The 24,976-nt window shown below is 38.8% G+C and overlaps 1 protein-coding gene and 1 long non-coding RNA gene across 46 annotated transcripts in view; one reads left to right on the forward strand and one right to left on the reverse strand.

Annotated features, from left to right (window-relative positions):
• Positions 1-17,907, reverse strand: part of SUPT20H (SPT20 homolog, SAGA complex component) — a 50,310-nt gene extending 32,403 nt beyond the window's left edge. For 9 of the 44 annotated variants that reach the window (XM_045474494.1, XM_045474349.1, XM_045474556.1 and 6 more), the window contains exons 1-7: positions 17,606-17,811; positions 9,225-9,318; positions 5,953-5,988; positions 5,236-5,294; positions 4,910-4,976; positions 1,524-1,653; positions 187-290 (exon numbers count right to left, since the gene is read on the reverse strand). In XM_045474494.1, the coding sequence (XP_045330450.1) occupies positions 187-290; positions 1,524-1,653; positions 4,910-4,976; positions 5,236-5,294; positions 5,953-5,988; positions 9,225-9,227 (399 nt within the window). In that variant the 5' untranslated portion in view covers positions 9,228-9,318; positions 17,606-17,811. The other 35 variants (XM_045474564.1, XM_045474420.1, XM_045474323.1 and 32 more) reach the window with 25 other exon arrangements.
• The window catches only part of LOC123596213, a 111,058-nt gene continuing 103,942 nt past the window's right edge, over positions 17,861-24,976 (forward strand). For both annotated transcript variants that reach the window (XR_006711600.1, XR_006711602.1), the window contains exons 1-2: positions 17,861-17,971; positions 22,683-22,810. This is a non-coding gene — a long non-coding RNA (uncharacterized LOC123596213). The remainder of the gene's footprint in view (positions 17,972-22,682; positions 22,811-24,976) is intronic.

The following is a 24,976-nucleotide window of genomic DNA, read 5'->3' on the forward strand; positions in this document are numbered from 1 at the left end:
GGCAGAGAGAGAGAGAGGGAGACACAGGATCTGAAGCAGGCTCCAGGCTCTGACCTGTCAGCACAGAGCCCAATGCAGGGCTCAAACTCACAAGCCATGAGATCATGACCTGAGGCAAAGCCGGACAGTTAATTGACTGAGCTACCCAGGAGACCCTAATGAAATTTTAAAGAGACAAATTTGTACCTGAGATTTTTCTAGGAGATCAACCAAAATTGGAGGTAATTCTTCTGCATCCAAGTATTCAAGCAATTCCCCTTCTTCATAAGGCAGTCGAATGGTCTCAGAATCTTAATTTTAAAACATAAAGTTTCTGAAAATATCAGGCTCACCATAAAGCTTAGGTGCATAATTTAAATGAGTTTTCATAAAAAAATAAAGCAAATAAATCCAAAAGGCTCTTCTAAAGTCCTTCTTTATTTGTCTTACAAATAAATCACTTCACATACTGCTATAAGACTTGGTAAACTGTATACAATTTTAGGCCAGAAAGGAGAAAACCTCCAACACATGTGAAAAAGAATCTGGCATAACAACATAATGCAAACCACAGCCAGTAGTGCAAAAATGAGAATATGATAAAATTCCAATGCTGGTAACTGAAAATTCCCTTTAAAACAACTTAATCTAATCTGAAAATAAGAGTGATAATTTGATACCTCATATGAAAAATGGTCACTTACAGAACAAAATTCTCTGGCTGTTACATTTTACAATACATTATCAACAGAAGAAGAAATTCTTTTTTTTCAACGTTTTTTTTTTATTTTTATTTTTTATATTTTTTTTATTTTTGGGACAGAGAGAGAGAGAGCATGAACGGGGGAGGGGCAGAGAGAGAGGGAGACACAGAATCGGAAACAGGCTCCAGGCTCTGAGCCATCAGCCCAGAGCCTGACGCGGGGCTCGAACTCACAGACCGCGAGATCGTGACCTGGCTGAAGTCGGACGCTTAACCGACTGCGCCACCCAGGCGCCCCAGAAGAAGAAATTCTTAAATAGGTGATTTCCTTGTAGAACCCACATCATCATCACCATAACACATTTCTAAGATGTCTTTAGTGAAATCTAAGAGTGCTTATATTCCAAAACTCTATTTTCAAGTTTACATTAATAGAAATGTAAATATGAAAAATTATTCAAAAGGCAGTGAATCTGCTTAATTTTGAAGGTTTCAGACTCAGTACAGTCAAAATACAGAAGAAAAACATAAAACACCTTATGCTATCTTAAAGTATAAATAGAAATAGAAAATTGTGACAATTATTTAAAGGTTGGGTCTTATACAATTTAACTTCAAAGACCTACCTCAATTAGAATTCTTTACAAATGCATATTCATGAAGGCTAATCATCTTAGAGATAATTTCTAACAAAACATAGTAAAGAGGAAAATTTGGACTCAAAGGGTTCTTTTATTAAGTCATCAATGACCTGAAGGACAGACCACTTCTACTTCTAGAAGACAGCACACCCTGCCTTGCAGAGGGATATCTGTGGCTGTAGCTCTTTGGAGGTTCTTACCTGATCCATTTTTTCCCCTGAGCATCAGAGAATATCCTTCATTTCCTGGGTATAGGTTGACCACTAAACAGGATAATGTCTCTTGCATAACAAGCTTCTCTAACAGATTCACATTTCTTCTTAATTTCTGCTTTAAAAAGAGGCAGAGCTCATGAAAATAATCAGGCATAACCCTAACAAAAATGCTATTTTAACAAAATTAGATCAATTATCTTTTGGTGCTCCTTCCACATATGAGGAAAATGCACAAACACTACAGCTACCAAATACAGAACATTTACATAAACTTAATTTTGATTACATTTTATAGAAATTAGTTCATACGACAAAGAAAAAAGTCTATATATGAAATATGTATCTTTGAGTACATGAATAGAATATAACAAAAATATTTAAGTGAAGAGTAAAACCATTAAATGCAAACATATAAAACATAGATGCCATATAATTAGTTTCTATTAAATTTAAGTCTACACAAAAATAAATGAAGAATTTGGGGTTTTATCTTCAGTTGTACTATTATAGGTATCTACTTCTTAACACGTTTTCTGGCATAATTAGATCTAAACAAATCAACAGCTCTAGTCAGTTGTAATGTTAGGCTCAAAGACACCTAGCTTGTAAGAGGAAATAAGAAAACTGGGGTGCTGGGTGGCTCAGTCGGTTAAGCATCCAACACCAGTTCAGGTCATGATCTCACAGTTCTTGAATCTGAGTCCCACATCAGGCTCTCTGCTGTCAGCGCAGAGATATCCTCTGCAAGGGACATCCCTCTGCTTTGAATCCTTTGCCTCCCTCTCCCTTTGCCCCTCTCCCACTTTCTCTCTCTCAAAAATAAACGTTAAAAAATTTTTAAAAAGAAGAGGAAATTAGGAATTTAAGCAATTTCCGACAAATTCAATTTAACAGCTCCTTAGAAACTATTTTGTTAATAAAAAAAACCAAAAACCATCATAAAATATAATACACATACCTAAAAATTCATTATTATTATTTTTTTTTTTTTAATTTTTTTTTTTTTTCAACGTTCACTTATCCTTCTTGGGACAGAGAGAGACAGAGCATGAACGGGGGAGGGGCAGAGAGAGAGGGAGACACAGAATCGGAAACAGGCTCCAGGCTCTGAGCCATCAGCCCAGAGCCTGACGCGGGGCTCGAACTCACGGACCGCGAGATCGTGACCTGGCTGAAGTCGGACGCCTAACCGACTGCGCCACCCAGGCGCCCCTAAAAATTCATTATTTTACAAATGCCTATGATTTAAAATGAAACCCACATAGATATAAGAATTCACTTCATCACACCTTATTTATAAAAAATTGAATCAATAGAGTATTTCTGCAGAATCTCAAAAAACAAACCTAACTATTTCTATATTTTATATTAAACATGTATACATACAGTTTTATGCACAGAGAAATGAAAAACTGATTTATTGTGACCAGGAAACAAAAAATCCAGCATTTTGAAAGTTAAAAAAAAAAAAAAGCAAATCAACATTTACTTCAAAAAACTAGTAAAGAGAGACTAAAATTTTAAAGTATTTTCAAGTGTAAAGAAAATGTCATACTCACTCATATGAGAACTTTAAGAGACAAAACAGATGAACATAAGGGAAAGGAAACAAAAATAATATAAAAACAGGGATGGGGACAAAACAGAAGAGACTCATAAATATGGAGAACAAATTGAGGGTTACTGGAGGGGGTGTGGGAAGGGGGATGGGCAAAATGGGTAAGGGGCACTAAGGAATCTACCCCTGAAATCACTGTTGCACTATATGCTAACTAATTTGGATGTAAATTAAAAAAAAAAAAAAAATTAATTAAAAAAAAGTTGTAATTTGACACATGACAGAATAGTCAGAAAAACTGTGACAGCATCTCTTCAAGACAATAAAAGTTGGTTTCCACTTAGTTTTTGGGTCAATATACAAATCAGAGGTCAGAAAATTTCTTTCTTAAAGGGCCAGATAGCATATTAGGCTTGTGGGCTATATGGTCTTTGTTGCAAATACTCAACTCAACTGTTGTACCTCTAAATCAGCCACAGACAAGACAATGAATGGGTGTGGCTGGATTCCAATAAAACCTCATTTACAAAAACGTGCAGTGGGCAAGATTCAGTTGGCAGGTAATGGCTGCCAAACCCAATTTAGAACCTTTATCTCTCCTACCTTAATTCTGTCTCTGAAGTGATGGACATATTTGTTATATTGTGATGATGGCTTCATGGGTGTACGTATATGTCAAAACTTACAAAATATATATTTTAAACACATGTAATTTATTGTATATCAATTATACCTCAAAAAAACTTATGAGAAACACAGTGTAAAATTTACTCAATATTTAATGTTTTCTTCTATTGAAGATTTTAAAGGCAGGATATTACTGGAATTCTACTAATTTTTTGTCTAAAAAGTAAAATGTATTTTTTTTTTTTTTAAGTTTATTTATTTTTTGAGAGACAGAGCAGGGGAGGGGCAGAGAGACAGGGAGTCACAGTATCTGAAGCAGGCTCCAGGCTCTGAGCTGTCAGAACAGAGCCCGACACGGGGCTCAAACTCACGAAAAAACGGTATTCATTTTTAAAGAAGCACATAGAAACTTTTTTTTTTTTTTTAACATTTATTTATTTTTGAGACAGAGAGACAGAGTATGAATGGGGGAGGGTCAGAGAGAGGGAGACACAGAATCTGAAACAGGCTCCAGGCTCTGAGCCGTCAGCACAGAGCCTGATGGCGGGGCTTGAACTCACAAACCGCAAGATCATGACCTGAGCTGAAGTTGGACGCTCAACCGACTGAGCCACCCAGGCGCCCCGCACATAGAAACTTTTTAAGGCTTTTATACCCCAAGAGTCCAAAAGATCTTAAGGAATCAATTTGTTACATTTCTACTGCCCATACTTTTATGCTAATTAAAAATGAGTTCTGTTAATCTAATCTGGAACTAATATTTGTGACCAAATTCATCTTTTATTATCACACCTGAATGTCCTACATCCTGTAAAACCTTTAAATTTCCAGTACAAATCACCACGAGGAAACAGGTTACTTTTTCTTCCAGTCTACAAATCACTTATCAGGGGTAAAAGAAGCAAAAGATAATATATATAGGAGCTTTGCTTCTTTGGACTTCTCAATGATTTTCTGTTACTCGATAAACACTGGTTGTCTCTCCTACCTAAGCAGGTGATCTCTACTTGGTGCCAGATTAGCCAAGGCTGTGGGTGAGCTGCAAAACTGGCTAGAGTCTGGCTAGGAAAGATGTTAGTTCTCTCACAAAAATACAAATCATTACCTGCTTCAAATGTAAATCTTTCAAATGTCCCTGTTCCTCTACATTTCAAAAGCCGTAAAAACATAAAAAATTTATACTTACCTTAACCTCAGGCTCTTTTTCACATTCTTCAATATATAAGTCATAAAGTTTTTGAAATACAGATTTTCTAAAATTTAATGAAACAAAATGTGAATATTCTAATCATAAAATGGATGTTATTTTGAATTTTCCCATAATTCTTCCCCCCAATTTCCCCCAAACTGAGGATGAAGTAAGCTGGATATAGTAGCTAATATCAACTCAGAAATTTCAAATACACGTAAAGTACCTATAACATTTCTAGCACAGTGCCTAGTAGGAATGCAACAAATGGTAGATATCATATTTTAAATAATCTAAAATACCAATCAATAAAATATTCATACCTTCCACTAGACAGGTATTTCCTTTTAGGAGGTCTCTGTCGGGCACTTTCAATAACATACTAAAAAAGAAAAGTTTATGAAAACAGTTTGCCTTTTGCTTATTAGCACATGAACACCTATATTAAGTATACTTAAAACACGGGTTAAGACTGAACAGACTATTTAGTCGCTTCAATCTCTGATTCATATTAAAATTATACCTTGGAGAAAAACTACTTAACTTCTAAATATATGTTACAAACAAGTGAAATTTAAACTGTACTAAAACTTAGCATAATATTTCACTGCTATGATATAAAAAAAATTATATAGTTTCAGAACTGAGGTTTCACAGGTCAAAATTATTCTCAATATGTTTTATGGTTATTTAGAATATGCACAGCGTATCCAAGTGCAAGAAATCTACACATTTTGAATTATCTTCCTCATTACTTGAATAATTAGAAAACTTATCAAAACAGGAAAACATAATTTTGGAAATCCTATGTCTTTATTCAATAATTTTTATTCCACAACATTATCTGAGAATTCTAACAGGTGACCTAAACATCATCACAAAGTATTTTTATAATTTATAGCAAAATTATATGCATACTTGTCCTAGAATGTTAACGTACTCCTTTGACAACCACATATAAAAATCTCTTAAAACTGAGTTTGGTTAATTAAGACAAATTAAGACGACACTATTTCATATGTAACTTAGTCATGCCTCACCTCAGCACGATCCAAAGCTAGTTCTAAAGCTTGTTGCTGTAAAGAGTAAATAGTGTATTTGATATTATTCTCACAAAAAATTTAATATACATATAACATTTCTAGTTAAGTGTTTAAATATGTTTTATCTCCTAAAATACATCTAACATATTTTCCTTTATTTTTGTACCCTCTACCCACCCCACTCTATGTTAGAGATATGTTACAAAGAGAAAACATGGCAGTCTTGGGCACCTGATTAGGACAACAAATTATATCAGAAATGCTAAAATGGTTTTCTCTGGCTACAGAGCCAAGAGTCAGAGAAACTACTACCACTTTATGAACTTTAACTTCTACAACACTCTAAGAGCACCATTCAGGAAAATATATGGCTATCAAGCATGCAATTAAAGTGAATCTGCTAGGAATCCTGAAAACTGGGGGAGCTATTATATTGGTACATAACACCAATATAGAAATTTCTAGTATCTTAATGCAGAGAATCTATAATATAGTTTCTAGGTCAGTGCCTACTAGAAACGCATTAAATGATGGCTATCATTACCATGTTTCAATGACTTTAAGATACCATCAGTTATAAGCATGTTATCAGTAACCTAGGTAAAAAAAAAAAAATTTTTTTTTGAGACAGCAAGTGAGTTGATAGAGAAACAGAGGGAGAGGGAGACAGAATCTTAAGCATGCTCCACACACAGTGCCAAGCTCGCCACAGAGCTTAATCTCACAACTGTTGAGATCATGACCTGAGCTGAAATCAAGAGTCACACGCTTAACTGAGTCAGCCAGCCAGGCTTTCAGGTAATATTAAGAAAAGCCAATTATAATTGTAAGATGTCATTAATTACAGACTCATCATTAACTCAATACTAAAATGTAAAAGAAAATGTATCTAGAATGAAGTAATAGTTTTATTACTGCACATAGGGTTTGAGATCTTATAGTAGATTCCCACCCTTCATCCATTTCTTAGAGACCATGATTTCAAGCCAAGAGAAGATGAGTCTCTGACTTCCTCATTTGTAAAGCTTTCTTTTGTAAGGACATCTAAGAATAAAAAGTATTAAGTTTTAAATAAGAAAACTTAACACCAATGATATCTCTTTCTAGTTTTGTGGTTTGGTTACCACACAGGATTACAGTATTTTTCATTCACAATGATAGTCCTCTTTAATTTTTAATTCCATCAAGAGACAGCTTTCATTGTTAACATACAAGGACCTAAATTTTTGTTTTATTTTGTAGACTCCAATAATCCAACCTACCAAATTCCATGTAGTAAAAACTACTAGCACCCACCAAAATCCCAAGAATGCAATGGAAAAAAGAAATAGTGTCAGCCTTTGGAAATTGTGAAAAGGTTTAAGTGCCCCTGCCACTCTAGTCGTAAGGATGGAGAATTCGTAGGATTACAAAAATAGTTTGTCTGCGTTTTTACTGCAATAAAAAAAAAAAACAAAAAACCGCATTACTAAACACCTAAAATTTAAAAGTAAAAAAAATCTGAAATATGCCATCATTTCAAAAGATTGTTAAAATAAATTTATACCAATTTATGAAAAAAATCTTATGAGCAGCAGATTCATAACAAATTGGTTCCCAGGATTCAAGATGAGATTCTTGAGTATAAACCATTTCCTGGATGAGTACTCTGAACAAATATATAAGGTTTTTCAATTATTTTGCTCATAAAACCTTAAAGTAAATTTATATAAAAAACTATAATAAACACAATCAAATGTACACTTGAGGACAACTGGCTATTGTTAGTCTTCTCAAGTAAGTACCTCATCTTCTGAAATCAAAACTTCAAAAGCTCTAGAGAGATAGAACTGCAAATGTAAACATAAACATTATTTATTCACTACTTCCTTCCAACATTTAAGAAGGAATTGATAGCTAATATGGATGCAAAATATAAGTCAAGGTCAGCATCTCATTGTAACAGCTCCACTATTTTTTTTGAAAATTTTTAATGTTTGTTTATTTTTCAGAGAGAAAGGGAGGCACAGAATCTTAAGGAGGCTCCAAGCTGTCAGCACAGAGCCCAACTAGGGTCACAAACCACGAGGTCACAACCTGAGCCGAAGTCTCAGATGCTCAACTGACTGAGCCACTCAGGCGCCTCAGCAGCTCTACTTTTCTGTAACAGGGCAGTGGTGGAAACGCAAGATTGGAAAAGAAGAGAACTGTTCTCAAAGGTTTATTCAACACGGTGGTCAGTGTTTATTTTTTCATTGTCAAATGCTGCTGATTCTTTAAAACATAATAAAGTAATTTTTTCCATGTCTTTACTTTTTTTAATGGCAAAAGGTAAACACCCAGTCCCTAGTATGTTTAATGACTGTAAGTCAGTGAACAGAAATGTGCCATTAAAATCCAACATGGATGCTGCTTAAAATGTTATTTGCGGTAAGCACGTTACATTTGTTTTTGTTTTAATTTTTTTTTTCAACGTTTATTTATTTTTGGGACAGAGAGAGACAGAGCATGAATGGGGGAGGGGCAGAGAGAGAGGGAGACACAGAATTGGAAACAGGCTCCAGGCTCTGAGCCATGAGCTCAGAGCCTGACGCGGGGCTCGAACTCACGGACCGCGAGATCGTGACCTGGCTGAAGTCGGACGCTTAACCGACTGCGCCACCCAGGCGCCCCTTGTTTTTGAATTAAAGAAAAAAATCTAAATTAAGAGAAGTTTTAAAATATGAGAAACCTGTGTCTTCCAAAGCCATTTGTATTTATACCCATCTTCCTTGGCAGTGATTTGACTATGGCAGAAAGAAGTAACTATTTAAAAAACATTTTTTTTTTAAATGTTTATTTTTGAAGGAGAGAGAGACAGAGTGACCAGAGGAAGGGCAGAGAGAGAGGGAGACACAGAATCCGAACCAGGCTCCGGGCTCTGAGCTGTCAGCACAGAGCTTGACACGGGGCTTGAACTCACGAGACGTGAGATCATGACCTGAGCTGAAGTTGGACGCTCAACCAACTGAACCACCCAGGCGCCCAGAAGGTAAGTGTTTTTTAATGCTTCACAAAGATAAGGACAGATAATTGATCAGTTTAAATTGGGCATAATTCCAACACTGAATCGAGAGATAAGCCCCCTATTTTCTGAAACAGATTTTGCAGGTGATTGCTAAGTAATTCACCAGTTACGTTAACTTGGTCATACATTAAGTATTTCTGTACCCGTAATACAGTATTTTTATGGAAATGAAGGAAGAGAACATTCTAAAATACAACCACAAACATAATGAGCTACAACTTACCATTGTGGTATAAAATAGGGGTCCAAAATGAAGAGAAAACTTATGTGTGTTGATGAGGAGTGAAAACCATGTCTTTAATATCAATCTTATAGTACTAAAAAATCAAAAACAAAAGAAACCCATATTAACATAAAGCTATTATGAGCAATGAGATTATTTCATTATTAACAAGGAAAACCATTTGAAAAATATAAATTTTTAAATAATCAGCAACAAAGAAATCACATACCACAATCTTTTCAATTGTTGAAAGGTACAGTTTTTATTAGGTACGGCAAAAAAAAGTTTGCAAATTAAAATCATTACTTGCTTTCTTCAAAATACTTAACATCCAGGAGAGAAAAGAATGTTTATTAATCTCTCCATCACCACTGTTGCTGTCATTGTTCCCATGGGTCACTGTACAGTTCACTTTACAAATCATACGTTTCATCATACCTGCTGATAAAAGTCTTCTAAAAATATTCCCCTAAACGTCCCAAGCTACATATTCCAGATGTCAGATGCAGCTCCAGTTCCTCCAGCCATTCCTTCCTCAAGCAAACTGGATACACTGCTGAAGAATCTCATTCCTCTAACACATGGATTCTCATCCTAGCTGCACAACATAATAACTTGGGGAGTTTTAAAAAGTGGTATACCCGGGATCTCGGGAAGATGGCGGCGTAGGAGGACGCTGGGCTCACCGCGCGTCCTGCTGATCAATTAGATTCCACCTACACCTGCCTAAATAACCCAGAAAACCGCCAGAGGATTAGCAGAACGGAGTCGCCGGAGCCAAGCGCAGACGAGAGGCCCACGGAAGAGGGTAGGAAGGGCGGCGAGGCGGTGCATGCTCCACGGACTGGCGGGAGGGAGCCGGGGCGGAGGGGCGGCTCGCCGGCCAAGCAGAGCTCCAGAGTCTGGCTTGAAAAAGCGGAGGGGCCTGACGGACTGTGTTCCAACAGCAAGCGCGACTTAGCGTCTGGGAGGTCATAAGTTAACAGCTCTGCTCGGAAAGCAGGAAGGCTGGAGGACAAAGGGAGGGAGAGCTGCTGAGCCCCCAGACAACAGAGCTCAGTTTGGTGGGGAACAAAGGTGCTCGCCAGCGCCATCTCCCCCGCCCATCCCCCAGCCAAAATCCCAAAGAGAACCAGTTCCTGCCAGGGAACTTCCTCGCTCCGCGCAAACACCCAACTCTGTGCTTCTGCGGAGGAGCCAAACCTCCGGCAGCGGATCTGACTCCCTCCCGCTGCCACAGGGCCCCTCCTGAAGTGGATTACCTAAGGAGAAGCGAGCTAAGCCTGCCCCTCCTGCCCCTGTGCACCTTGCCTACCCACCCCAGCTAATACGCCAGATCCCCAGCATCACAAGTCTGGCAGTGTGCAAGTAGCCCAGACGGGCCACGCCACCCCACAGTGAATCCCGCCCCTAGGAGAGGGGAAGAGAAGGCACACACCAGTCGGACTGTGGCCCCAGCGGTGGGCCGGGGGCAGACATCAGGTCGGAGTGCGGCCCCGCCCACCAACTCCAGTTATACACCACAGCACAGGGGAAGTGCCCTGCAGGTCCTCACCACGCCAGGGACTATCCAAAATGACCAAGCGGAAGAATTCCCCTCAGAAGAATCTCCAGGAAATAACAACAGCTAATGAGCTGATCAAAAAGGATTTAAATAATATAACAGAAAGTGAATTTAAAATAATAGTCATAAAATTAATCGCCGGGCTAGAAAACAGTATACAGGACAGCAGAGAATCCCTTGCTACAGAGATCAAGGGACTAAGGAACAGTCATGAGGAGCTGAAAAACGCTTTAAATGAAATGCAAAACAAAATCGAAACCACCACAGCTCGGATTGAAGAGGCAGAGGAGAGAATAGGTGAACTAGAAGATAAAGTTATGGAAAAAGAGGAAGCTGAGAGAAAGAGAGATAAAAAAATCCAGGAGTATGAGGGGAAAATTAGAGAACTAAGTGATACACTAAAAAGAAATAATATACGCATAATTGGTATCCCAGAGGAGGAAGAGAGAGGGAAAGGTGCTGAAGGGGTACTTGAAGAAATAATAGCTGAGAACTTCCCTGAACTGGGGAAGGAAAAAGGCATTGAAATCCAAGAGGCACAGAGAACTCCCTTCAGACGGAACTTGAATCGATCTTCTGCACGACATATCATAGTGAAACTGGCAAAATACAAGGATAAAGAGAGAATTCTGAAAGCAGCAAGGGGTAAACGTGCCCTCACATATAAAGGGAGACCTATAAGACTCGTGACTGATCTCTCTTTTGAAACTTGGCAGGCCAGAAAGAATTGGCACGAGATTTTTAGTGTGCTAGACAGAAAAAATATGCAGCCGAGAATCCTTTATCCAGCAAGTCTGTCATTTAGAATAGAAGGAGAGATAAAGGTCTTCCCAAACAAACAAAAACTGAAGGAATTTGTCACCACTAAACCAGCCCTACAAGAGATCCTAAGGGGGACCCTGTGAGACAAAATACCAGAGATATCACTACAAGCATAAAACATACAGACATCACAATGACTCTAAACCCATATCTTTCTATAATAACACTGAATGTAAATGGATTAAATGCGCCAACCAAAAGACATAGGGTATCAGAATGGATAAAAAAACAAGACCCATCTATTTGCTGTCTACAAGAGACTCATTTTAGACCTGAGGACACCTTTAGATTGAGAGTGAGGGGATGGAGAACTATTTATCATGCTACTGGAAGCCAAAAGAAAGCTGGAGTAGCCATACTTATATCAGACAAACTAGACTTTAAATTAAAGGCTGTAACAAGAGATGAAGAAGGACATTATATAATAGTTACAGGGTCTATCCATCAGGAAGAGCTAACAATTATAAATGTCTATGCGCCAAATACCGGAGCCCCCAAATATATAAAACAACTACTCATAAACATAAGCAACCTTATTGATAAGAATGTGGTAATTGCAGGGGACTTTAACACCCCACTTACAGAAATGGATAGATCATCTAGACACACGCTCAATAAAGAAACAAGGGCCCTGAATGAGACATTGGATCAGATGGACTTGACAGATATATTTAGAACTCTGCATCCCAAAGCAACAGAATATACTTTCTTCTCGAGTGCACATGGAACATTCTCGAAGATAGATCATATACTGGGTCACAAAACAGCCCTTCATAAGTTTACCAGAATTGAAATTATACCATGCATACTTTCAGACCACAATGCTATGAAGCTTGAAATCAACCACAGAAAAAAGTCTGGAAAACCTCCAAGAGCATGGAGGTTAAAGAACACCCTACTAACGAATGAGTGGGTCAACCAGGCAATTAGAGAAGAAATTAAAAAATATATGGAAACAAACGAAAATGAAAATACAACAATCCAAACGCTTTGGGACGCGGCGAAGGCAGTCCTGAGAGGAAAATACATTGCAATCCAGGCCTATCTCAAGAAACAAGAAAAATCCCAAATACAAAATCTAACAGCACACCTAAAGGAAATAGAAGCAGAACAGCAAAGGCAGCCTAAATCCAGCAGAAGAAGAGAAATAATAAAGATCAGAGCAGAAATAAACAATATAGAGTCTAAAAAAACTGTAGAGCAGATCAACGAAACCAAGAGCTGGTTTTTTGAAAAAATAAACAAAATTGACAAACCTCTAGCAAGGCTTCTCAAAAAGAAAAGGGAGATGACCCAAATAGATAAAATCATGAATGAAAATGGAATTATTACAACCAATCCCTCAGAGATACAATTATCAGGGAATACTATGAAAAATTATATGCCAACAAATTGGACAACCTGGAAGAAATGGACAAATTCCTGAACACCCACACTCTTCCAAAACTCAATCAGGAGGAAATAGAAAGCTTGAACAGACCCATAACCAGCGAAGAAATTGAATCAGTTATCAAAAATCTCCCAACAAATAAGAGTCCAGGACCAGATGGCTTCCCAGGGGAGTTCTACCAGATGTTTAAAGCAGAGATAATACCTATCCTTCTCAAGCTATTCCAAGAAATAGAAAGGGAAGGAAAACTTCCAGACTCATTCTATGAAGCCAGTATTACTTTGATCCCTAAACCAGACAGAGACCCAGTAAAAAAAGAGAACTACCGGCCAATATCCCTGATGAATATGGATGCAAAAATTCTCAATAAGATACTAGCAAATCGAATTCAACGGCATATAAAAAGAATTATTCACCATGATCAAGTGGGATTCATCCCTGGGATGCAGGGCTGGTTCAACATTCGCAAATCAATCAACGTGATACACCACATTAACAAAAAAAAAGAGAAGAACCATATGATCCTGTCAATCGATGCAGAAAAGGCCTTCGACAAAATCCAGCACCCTTTCTTAATAAAAACCCTTGAGAAAGTCGGGATAGAAGGAACATACTTAAAGATCATAAAAGCCATTTATGAGAAGCCCACAGCTAGCATCATCCTCAATGGGGAAAAACTGAGAGCTTTTTCCCTGAGATCAGGAACACGACAGGGATGCCCACTCTCACCGCTGTTGTTTAACATAGTGCTGGAAGTTCTAGCATCAGCAATCAGACAACAAAAGGAAATCAAAGGCATCAAAATTGGCAAAGATGAAGTCAAGCTTTCGCTTTTTGCAGATGACATGATATTATACATGGAAAATCCGATAGACTCCACCAAAAGTCTGCTAGAAGTGATACATGAATTCAGCAAAGTCGCAGGATACAAAATCAATGTACAGAAATCAGTTGCATTCTTATACACTAACAATGAAGCAACAGAAAGACAACTAAAGAAACTGATCCCATTCACAATTGCACCAAGAAGCATAAAATACCTAGGAATAAATCTAACCAAAGATGTAAAGGATCTGTATGCTGAAAACTATAGAAAGCTTATGAAGGAAATTGAAGAAGATTTAAAGAAATGGAAAGACATTCCCTGCTCATGGATTGGAAAAATAAATATTGTCAAAATGTCAATACTACCCAAAGCGATCTACACATTCAATGCAATCCCAATCAAAATTGCACCAGCATTCTTCTCAAAACTAGAACAAGCCATCCTAAAATTCATATGGAACCACAAAAGGCCCCGAATAGCCAAAGGAATTTTGAAAAAGAAGACCAAAGCAGGAGGCATCACAATCCCAGACTTTAGCCTCTACTACAAAGCTGTCATCATCAAGACAGCATGGTATTGGCACAAAAACAGACACATAGACCAATGGAATAGAATAGAAACCCCAGAACTAGACCCACAAACGTATGGCCAACTCATCTTTGACAAAGCAGGAAAGAACATCCAATGGAAAAAAGACAGCCTCTTTAACAAATGGTGCTGGGAGAACTGGACAGCAACATGCAGAAGGTTGAAACTAGACCACTTCCTCACACCATTCACAAAAATAAACTCGAAATGGATAAAGGACCTGAATGTGAGACAGGAAACCATCAAAACCTTAGAGGAGAAAGCAGGAAAAGACCTCTCTGACCTCAGCCGTAGCAATCTCTTACTCGACACATCCCCAAAGGCAAGGGAATTAAAAGCAAAAGTGAATTACTGGGACCTTATGAAGATAAAAAGCTTCTGCACAGCAAAGGAAACAACCAACAAAACTAAAAGGCAACCAACGGAATGGGAAAAGATATTTGCAAATGACATATCGGACAAAGGGCTAGTATCCAGAATCTATAAAGAGCTCACCAAACTCCACACCCGAAAAACAAATAACCCAGTGAAGAAATGGGCAGAAAACATGAATAGACACTTCTCTGAAGAAGACATCCGGATGGCCAACAGGCACATGAAAAGATGTTCAGCGTCGCTCCTTATCAGGGAAATACAAATCAAAACCACACTCAGGTATCACCTCACGCCAGTCAGAGTGGCCAAAATGAACAAATCAGGAGACTATAGATGCTGGAGAGGATGTGGAGAAACGGGAACCCTCTTGCACTGTTGGTGGGAATGCAAACTGGTGCAGCCGCTCTGGAAAGCAGTGTGGAGGTTCCTCAGAAAATTAAAAATAGACCTACCCTATGACCCAGCAATAGCACTGCTAGGAATTTATCCAAGGGATACAGGAGTACTGATGCATAGGGGCACTTGTACCCCAATGTTCATAGCAGCACTCTCAACAATAGCCAAATTATGGAAAGAGCCTAAATGTCCATCAACTGATGAATGGATAAAGAAATTGTGGTTTATATACACAATGGAATACTACGTGGCAATGAGAAAAAATGAAATATGGCCTTTTGTAGCAACGTGGATGGAACTGGAGAGTGTGATGCTAAGTGAAATAAGCCGTACAGAGAAAGACAGATACCATATGGTTTCACTCTTATGTGGATCCTGAGAAACTTGGCAGGAACCCATGGGGGAGGGGGAGGAAAAAAAAAAAAAAAAAAAAAAAAAGAAAAAAAAGAGGTTAGAGTGGGAGAGAGCCAAAGCTTAAGAGACTGTTAAAAACTGAGAACAAACTGAGGGTTGATGGGGGGTGGGAGGGAGGAGAGGGTGGGTGATGGGTATTGAGGAGGGCACCTTTTGGGATGAGCACTGGGTGTTGTATGGAAACCAATTTGACAATAAATTTCATATAATAAAAAAAAAAATAAAATAAAATAAAAAAAAAAAAAAAAAAAAAAAAAAAAAAAAAGTGGTATACCCATGTCATATCTTCCAGAGATTCTGATTAATTGGTCTGGAGTAGGAACCAGGGATCAGCATTTATTTATGTATTGAGATTGAGAGAGAGAGAGAGAGAGAGAGAGAGAGAGATGGGGGGGGAGGGGGAATATCGTAAGCAGGCTCATCACTCAGTGCAGAGCCTGAGGCAGGGCTTGATCCCAAGACCCGGGGATCCTGACCTGAGCAGAAATCAAGAGTCAGACACTCAACCAACTAAAACACCCAGGCACCCCAATATTTACTGGGACCAGCATTTTTGAAACTCTCCAGACAATTCAAAGTCTAATTCTATATCTAACACCCTCTAACTTGTCTGTCTACATAACACTAAGCTAAAAAGCACATCTTCAAGTGACAAAAAACAGTGTTTTTCCACTGTAAAATGATTTTGGTTTCTGGCGAACCCAAAGCTTAGGTTTTGCCAGTCTGGGTTCAAGAAACAAACAAAAACAAGTGACAGGCATCATACAAGTTCCAGGAATAGTATCTTAAAAAGTACATAAGACATTAATCCTACCTTGCAATAGCTCTTAGATTTAATATGAATTTAAGTTAAGGTGAAAACTTTCTGACCAATGAATCTAAAGACGAAGGCATACCAGGTAGAGGCAAAATACAGTGATTTTCAAATCATATCTTCTTCCACGAAAATTGGGGGAGGGAGGATGGGAAGACGAGGCTTAGCAAACTTTAAGTTTTATAGATAGAAACCATTAACTACGTGTACAACTTACAAACCAAACATTATGATTGTATACAGGATTTGCCAGACACTGTGAGAAAACCACTGAAATTATCATCTCCATTTTACAGGATAAGGCACTCAAAACTAACGACTTTCCCAAGATCACACACAGACAAATTTAGTTCACACCTCTCTCAATTTTTACTCTCAGATTCTTTCTAGTAAAGCTTACGACCTTCAGGCTATTCAATCCAGCACCCATTTTTAGGTTTTTAAAAGCAAAACACTAAAAAAAAAAAAAAAAAAAAAAAAGACCCAATTCTGCTCAGACTAATATACATATTTTTCCTTAATTTTGATCTAACTTTACTTCATGGTTCTCAACATGTACACGGAGTACACTGCACCCAATCTAACCCCGAAAATTCTGTTAATCACTTTCTATTTTCCTACCCGGGACTTTAATGTATTGTACTTAGGGAAAACGCAGCCGCTCCTTCAAGCGAAGGTTACAAGAGATGGTTTCCAGGAGCAGTTAGCTATTAAGTTAAATTCTGAACTCCCGGTAACCAATGCGACAACCAGCAATTAATCCAACTGTAAAACTCGCAATCGGTTCCATCGCTTTTCCTGATCGATCTGACTCTTCAACTGTTCGAACTGTTTTCTTTCCAACAACTTAGGGTTTAGCAGTATAACGCCGCAACTCAACAGCCAGACGACCAGCCTTTATTCAATATGGACACCGAGAAACCCTCCCCCCAATCCCCAGAAGCGCCACGCGAAATTCTCGGGAATTTCCGGAAATACCTATACCTGGAATCCAAAAGTGAAAACTACAACGAAAAGCGTTGCTTGTTAGCACTTCGAGAGGCAACTGAGGCGACTACCTGGAGGGTGCAGGGCCGGGGGGGGCGGGTGGTGCTCAGCTCAGCCCGCCCCGCCTACGGGAACACCGCCCTCCTCCTGCGGGATCCGGGGTCTGGAAAGCCGCGAAAAGCCACTCGGGAAACCGCTCACTCACCTCTGACCCCGGCCAAGATCTCGCGTGCCTAACCGTCCGCAGCGGTCACGCCTCTCCCACCCGCCACCGCCCACCTGTGCGGGATGCCGGCGCGCTGGGCGCCATGACGGCGCCGCTGACTTTGCCGGAATGCGACATGCGGGAACGGGCCCCGCGCTGGAGGCTGCAGGCTCGCTCCGCACGTACCTCACGGGCGCGCCGCAGCTCAGCTGAAGGGTGGTTCCGGCGTCCGCACTTCCGACTGGCGCGCAGGGCGGAGCGAGCCTGTAAACCGCGGCCGGAAGAGGTGGAGCTGGGACGGCTCGGTGGCCCCCCAGGAGGCTCGCGGAGCCAGGGGGTGGTGTCGCAGGGGTTGGTACCTACAAGGTTCGTGGGGACTGAGGTCCGGCAGGGGGCTGGGTCCATATTCTCCTTCGCTGGCCCGTCTTCCAGTACTGTAAAATGCGGGATAGGATGTGGCTATTTGGTGGGTAGGGTGCCTTTTTGAATTTCTAGAACGAAGAAACTTGCCCTGAGCTTTTATTGCCCAACCCATGCAAATGGAAGGAAATGTCACCATTCCTACAGTTACTAGTCCAAGCCATTCAGCCCTCGATAGTGTATTGTAAAATGCCAATGAATTTAATGTTTAAAAAATTCCGAAAAACAGACAAAAGTAACCTCACTGGGGAGTTCTAACAATTCAGAAATGGAATAACCAGGATATATTGCAATGTCTGATTGCAGTTCTGTACCTTTAAACAACTTTGATTTTTTGGTTATAAACTTTATTGTTAATATTGAGGTGAAATTCACAGAATATAAAATGAAACATTTTAAGAGTATAATTCAGTAGCATTTGTTACGTTCACGATGTGCAACCAACAACTCTTAATTCCAAAACATTTTCATCACCCCCATTAAGGACTTTCCATTTTTCCCTCTCTTAGACTTTAGCAGACAATAATTACTTGGTGTATTTACCTAATATGGATATTTCACATAAATGGAGTGTGTGACCTTTTTTGTGTCTTTCACTTAGTATAATGTTTTCCAGGTCCACGAACCTTGTAGCAAGTATCAGTATCAGTATTTCATTCCTTTTTATGGTTTATATTCTGTTCCATTGTATGTAAATACCACAATTGTATGCATTCCTCCATTGGTTACCATTTGGGTCATTTACACCTTTGGGCTATTGTGTGTAGTGCTGCTATGGATATTTGTGTGGAATAATTTGAGTGCTGGTTTTCAATTGGGGGGGGGGTGTAGGATGGCATATACTATTACAGAAAACCAGGGCCTGACATAGTTCAAGTATTAAAAAGAGATTTTAATCAGGAACTATTGCAAAAGAGGGAAAGAGACCTCAGTATAGAACTGAGCTCAATTCCAAATAGAGCATGAACAAGTAGGGATTTATAGCCAAGGAGCAGAGTTGGAGGGCAGTGGGTGGAATTTTTTTTTTTTTTTTTTTTTTTTTGCCTCTTTCTCTCCCTCTATTTTTTTTTTTTTTTTTGGATGGAAATTTCTTAGTAAGAAATACAGGGATTGGGGGAATTCTGGCTAAGTTGACTTGACAGGGTTCTGGCTGAAGGCATATCAGAGTGATCAGACACCAAGGGTGGAGATTGAGAGTTTGATCAGATATTGAAGGTGATCAGATATCTAGGTGGGTGTTCTTTGTAATCTGATTTAGGATTCTTGCTACAACTGGTTGATACATGTCCCACAAGGCAGACTAAAATCATGGAGAGAGTCTTTGCCAAATACTAGGAGTGGAATTTCTGTGTCATTCGGTGATTTTATCCTTAAATATTTGAGGAGTTGATAAACCATTTTCCACAGTGGCAGAGACATTTTATGTACTAACAACGTGTAGTGGTTCCAGTTTCTCCACATCCTCACCAACATTTCTCCTTCCCCTCCTCCTCTTCCTTCTTCTTTTTCTTTTTTTTTTTTTTTTTTAATGTTTATTTATTTTTGAGACAGAGAGAAACAGAGCATGAACAGGGGAGGGGCAGAGGGAGAGGGAGACACAGAATCTGAAACAGGCTCCAGGCTGTGAGCTGTCAGCCCAGAGCCCGACACGGGGCTCGAACTCACGGACCGCGAGATCGTGACCTGAGCCGAAGTTGGCCGCCCAACCAACCAAGCCACCCAGGCGCCCCTTCTTCTTCTTCTTTTTTTTAATTATAGCCATCCTACTAGGTATGAAATAGTACCTCATTGTGGTTTTGATTTGCATTTTCCTAAGGCTAGTGATGTTACACATCTTTTCATGTCCTTTTGTCCATTTATATATCTTTGGAGAAGACATTATTCAAGTTATTTTTTTTATTCAAGTTATTTTTTTATTCGTTACTTTATTCAAGTCCTTTGCCTCTCTTTTTTTTTTTTTTTTCAATATAATTTATTATCAAGTTGGCTAACATACACTGTACACAGTGTGCTCTTGGTTTGGGGGGTAGATTCCCGTGATTCATCACTTAAATACAACACCCAGTGCTCATCCCAAAACGTGCCCTCCTCAATACCCATCACCCGTTTTCCCCTCTCCCCTGCTCCCCACCCATCAATCCTCAGTTTGTTCTCTGAATTTATGGTTCTCCCTCTCTAACTATATTTTTCCCCTTCCCTTCCCCCATGGTCTCCGTTAACTTTCTCAAGTTCCACATATGAGTGAAAACATATGATATCTTTCTCTGACTGACCTATTGCATTTAGCATACTACCCTCCAGTTCCATCCACATTGCTGCAGATGGCAGGATTTCATTCTTTATCATTGCCAAGTAGTATTCCATTGTATATATAAACCACATCTTTATTCATCAGTTGATGGACATTTAGGCCCTTTCCATAATTTGGCTATTGTTGAAAGTGCTGCTATAAACATTGGAGTATATGTGCCCCTATGCATCAGCACTTCTGTGTCCTTTGGATAAATTTCTAGTAGTGCTATTGCTGGGTCGTAGGGTAGTTCTATTTTAATTTTTTGAGGAACCTCCATACTGTTTTCCAGAGCAGCTACACCAGTTTGCATTCCCACCAACAGTGCAAGAGGGTTCCTGTTTCTCCACTGGCAACGTCTATTGTTTCCTGAGTTGTTAATTTCAGCAACTCTGACAGGTGTGAGGTGGTATCTCAACGTGGTTTTGATTTGTATTTCCCTGATGATGAGTGATGTTGAGCATCTTTTCATGTGCCTGTTGGCCATCTGGATGTCTTCTTTGGAAAAGTGTCTATTCATATCTTCTGCCCATTTGTTCACTGGATTATTTGTTTTTCAGGTGTTGAGTTTGGTAAGTTCTTTATAGATTTTTGGATACTAACCCTTTATCCGATATGTCACTTGAAAATATCTTTTCCTATTCTGTTGGTTGCCTTTTAGTTTGGTTGATTGTTTCCTTTGCAGTGCAGAAGCTTTTTATCTTAATGAGGTCCCAATAGTTCATTTTTGCTTTTAATTCCCTTGCTTTGGAGATGTGTCAAGTCAGAAATTGCTATGGCTGAGGTCAAAGAGGTTGTTGCCTGCTTGCTCCTCTAGGGTTTTGATGGTTTCCTCTTTCACAATTAGGTTTCTCATCCATTTTGAGTTTATTTTTGTGTATGGTGTAAGAAAGTGGTCTAGTTTCATTTTTTTTGCCTGTTGCTGCCCAGTTCTCAGCACCGTTTGCTAAGGAGACCGTCTTTTTTCCATTGGATACTCTTTCCTGCTTTGTCAAAGATTAGCTGACCATACATTTGTGCGTCCAATTCTGAATTCTCTAGTCTATTCTATTGGTCTATGTGTCTGTTTTTGTGCCAGTACCATACTGTCTTGATGTTTACAGCTTTGTAGTAGTGGCTACAGTCTGGGATTGTGATGCCTTCCGCTTTGGTTTTTATTTTTCAAACTTACTTTGGTTATTCGGGGTCTTTTGTGGTTCCATACAAATTTTAGGATTGTTTGTTCCAGCTTTGAGAAGAATGCTGGTGCAATTTTGATTGGGATTGCATTGAATGTGTAGATTGTTTTGGGTAATATTGACATTTTAACAATATTTATTCTTCCAATCCATGAGCATGGAATGTTTTTCCATTTCTTTGTGTCTTCTTCAATTTCCTTCATAAGTTTCCTATAGTTTTCAGCATACAGATCCTTTACATCTTTGGTTAGGTTTATTCCCAGGTATTTTATGGTTCTTGATGCAATTGTAAATAGGATCGATTTCTTGATTTCTCTTTCTGGTGCTTCACTATTGGTGTGTAGAAATGCAACTGATATCTGTACATTGATTTTGTATCCTGCAACTGTTGAATTCCTGTTATCAGTTCTAGCAGCTTTTTGGTGGAGTCTTTCAGGTTTTCCATGTAGAGTATCGTGTTATCTCCTTTGCCTATCTTTTAATTGGGTTGTCTTTGTTCAAGTTATGAGTTGATCTATATTCTGGATACTAGACCCTTATCAGATGTATGATTTGCAAATATTTTCTCCCATTCTGTAGGTTGTCTTTTCACTGTCTTGCTGATGCCCATTGATGCACAACCTTAAATTTTTGAACAAAGCCTAGTTTATTTTTTCTACTATGGCTTGTGCTTTTGACGTCATACTTAAAAACCCATTACCGTGGTGCCTGGGTGGCTCAGTCGGTTGAGTGACTGACTTTGGCTCAGGTCATGATCTCACAGCTCGTGAGTTTGAGCCCCGCGTCGGGCTCTGTGCTGACAGCTCGGAGCCTGGAGCCTGCTTCGGATTCTGTGTCTCCCTCTCTCTCTGCCCCTAACCCACTCACATTCTGTCTCTGTCTCTCTCAAAAATAAAAATAAACATTAAAATAAATTTAAAAAACCCATTATCAAATCCAAGTTCATAAGGGTTGTCAAAAACTGAACTCTGCACACTGAGTGAAGTAGAAGGATGAGTTTATTGCAGGATAAAGCAGAAGGATGAGTTTATTGCAGTTGTTTTGACCTGTAAGCTGGGAAACTCAAGGCTAAAAGAATAATGAGTTTCAAGTTGCTCATAGACTAAAAGGTGTTTATGGAGTTAAATGTGGAAGTTACTTGGCTTTTTCTGTTGATTGGTTGCTTGGTCTTCTTTCTTATTTGTATCAGTGTAACTGAAACGAGAGATAGGAGAAACAAGAAAGTTCAAAGATGTTATGAACAGACTTGGCATTGGGGATTGTCTAGCATCCTGTGCTGATTTCTGAGAAGAGCCATAAATTACTGCAATTTGTCAGGTAAGGCTAAGTTTTATTTATTTTTTAAAATGCCTGCATTGGCCAACACCATTTTGTTGCCATGATAAGTGACTCCATTTTAGTTTTAATTTTATAGTATTTAATCCTAGGATTTCCTATAAGAATTTTATGATTTTTAGCTCATGTATTTAAGTCATTGGTTCACGTTCAGCTAGTTTTTATACATGTTGTGTAATCAGGTTTTTGTTCCATTCTTTTGTATGTTGTCCCAGAACCATTTGTTGAAGAGACTATTCTTACTCCCAATGACTGGTTTTGATCTTATAAAAAATCAATCTGCCATGAATGTATGGGTTTGTTTCTAGACTGTTAATTCTATTCCATTGGTCTATATGTCTATCCTATGTCAGTATAGGTATTCCCTGCTTTTCAAAAGTTTGTGTTATACCACTTTGCTTTTACAAAAGACCTACATTACTACCTACTTTTGCTAACAGAAAGAAATCTGAAAAGGATTTTCCCTTTTATGACAAAAGGTAAAAAGAGACACTAGCGTTCAGCATTTGTTTTGCAGTGAGTCTTTATAGAGGCAGCGTGCACCCTTAGCCATAAGAGAGGCACAGCCAAGCTCTTTCCCTGGAAACTACATCTCAGCACCAAGCCATCATAGCTTTGAACTGTACCTGTGAGCATCTGTGCTTAATCTTGATGTATGTTGTGCATCCATTAGCAAGATCAGAGTATCAGAAAAGCCTACTACAAATTATTTTTGGGGCCTGGGAATGTTCAAAAATATTTTCCATGTAAATTTATGGTAATTGCTTCTTCACTCCTTGCCATTTCTGTTTAGAAAGGTTTCATAGGAACTCATTTTTGGATAGTAGGAAGAAACCTGTACCACACTGTTTTGATTACAGTAGCTTTGTAGTAAATTTTGAAATTCGGTCATGTAAGTCCTCCAGTTTTGTTCTTCTCTAATATTATTTTTTATTTAAAAAATAGTTTTTTTTATTTAAAAAACGTTTGTAATGTTTATTATTTTTGAGAGACAGAGAGAGACAGAGTGCAAGCAGGGGAGGGGCAGAGAGAGAGGGAGACACAGAATCCCAAGCAGGTTCCAGGCTCTGTGCTGTCAGCACAGAGACCAACATGAGGCTTGAACTCACAGACTGCAAGATCATGACCTGAGCTGATGTCAGCTGCTTAACTGACTGAGCCACTCAGGTGCCCCTCTCTAATATTATTTTGGCTATCCTGCAACTTAATATGAATTTGAGGGTTAGCCTTTCCATTTTTGCAAAAATGCCAAAGAGATTGTATTGAATTGGTAGATCACTTTAATAAGTATTGGTCTGTTAATCCAATCCATGAGCATGATGTCTTTCCATTTATTTAGGTCTTCTTTAATTGTTTTTCATCAATGTTTTGTGAGTTTTAGTACACAAACTTTTCACCTTTCTAATTAAATTTATCCCTAGATATTTCATCTTTTTGAATGCTGTCTTAGTCTGCTTAGGTTGCTGTAACAAAATACCACACACCAAGTGCCTTAAACAATAGAAATTTCTTTCTTACAGTTCTAGACACTGGGAATCCAAGATCAAGGTTCTGGCCAATGTGGTTTCTGGTGAGAGTTTTCTTTTGGGCTTGTAGACAGCTCCCTTCTCACTTTGCCCTTCCATAGTGGGGAGGGAGAGAGGGAAAGGGAGACAGAGTATACTCTTGTGTCTGTTCTTATAAAGCTACTAATCTATCAGATCAGGGCCTCACCCTTATGATGTCATTTAACCTTAAATTACCTCTTTATAGGCCTTATCTCCAAAAAACAATCACATTGGGGATTAGGGCTTCAACATATAGATTTGACGGGGGGGGGGGGGGGGGGGGGAGATGATTCACTCCATAGCAGATGATATTATTAATGCAATTATTACTTAATTTACTTTTTGGATTATTCATTGTTGGTGTATTAAAAAAAAACACAACAAAAAGTTTTTTGAGTGCTGATCTTGTACTCTGGAAATTTGCCAAATTTGTTTATTAGCTCTAATGGTTGTGTGTGTGTGTATGTGTGTTCTTTAGGGTTTCTATATATATAGTATTATAGCATCTGTTAATTGAGATAGTTTTATTTCTTCTTCACAACTTGGATGCCTTTTAATTCTTTCTCTTGCCTAATTGCTTTGGCTAGAGTCATTCTTTCAT

This window comes from Leopardus geoffroyi, chromosome A1 (assembly GCF_018350155.1).
Source record: "Leopardus geoffroyi isolate Oge1 chromosome A1, O.geoffroyi_Oge1_pat1.0, whole genome shotgun sequence".
In the NCBI taxonomy this organism is placed as follows: Eukaryota; Metazoa; Chordata; class Mammalia; order Carnivora; family Felidae; genus Leopardus; species Leopardus geoffroyi.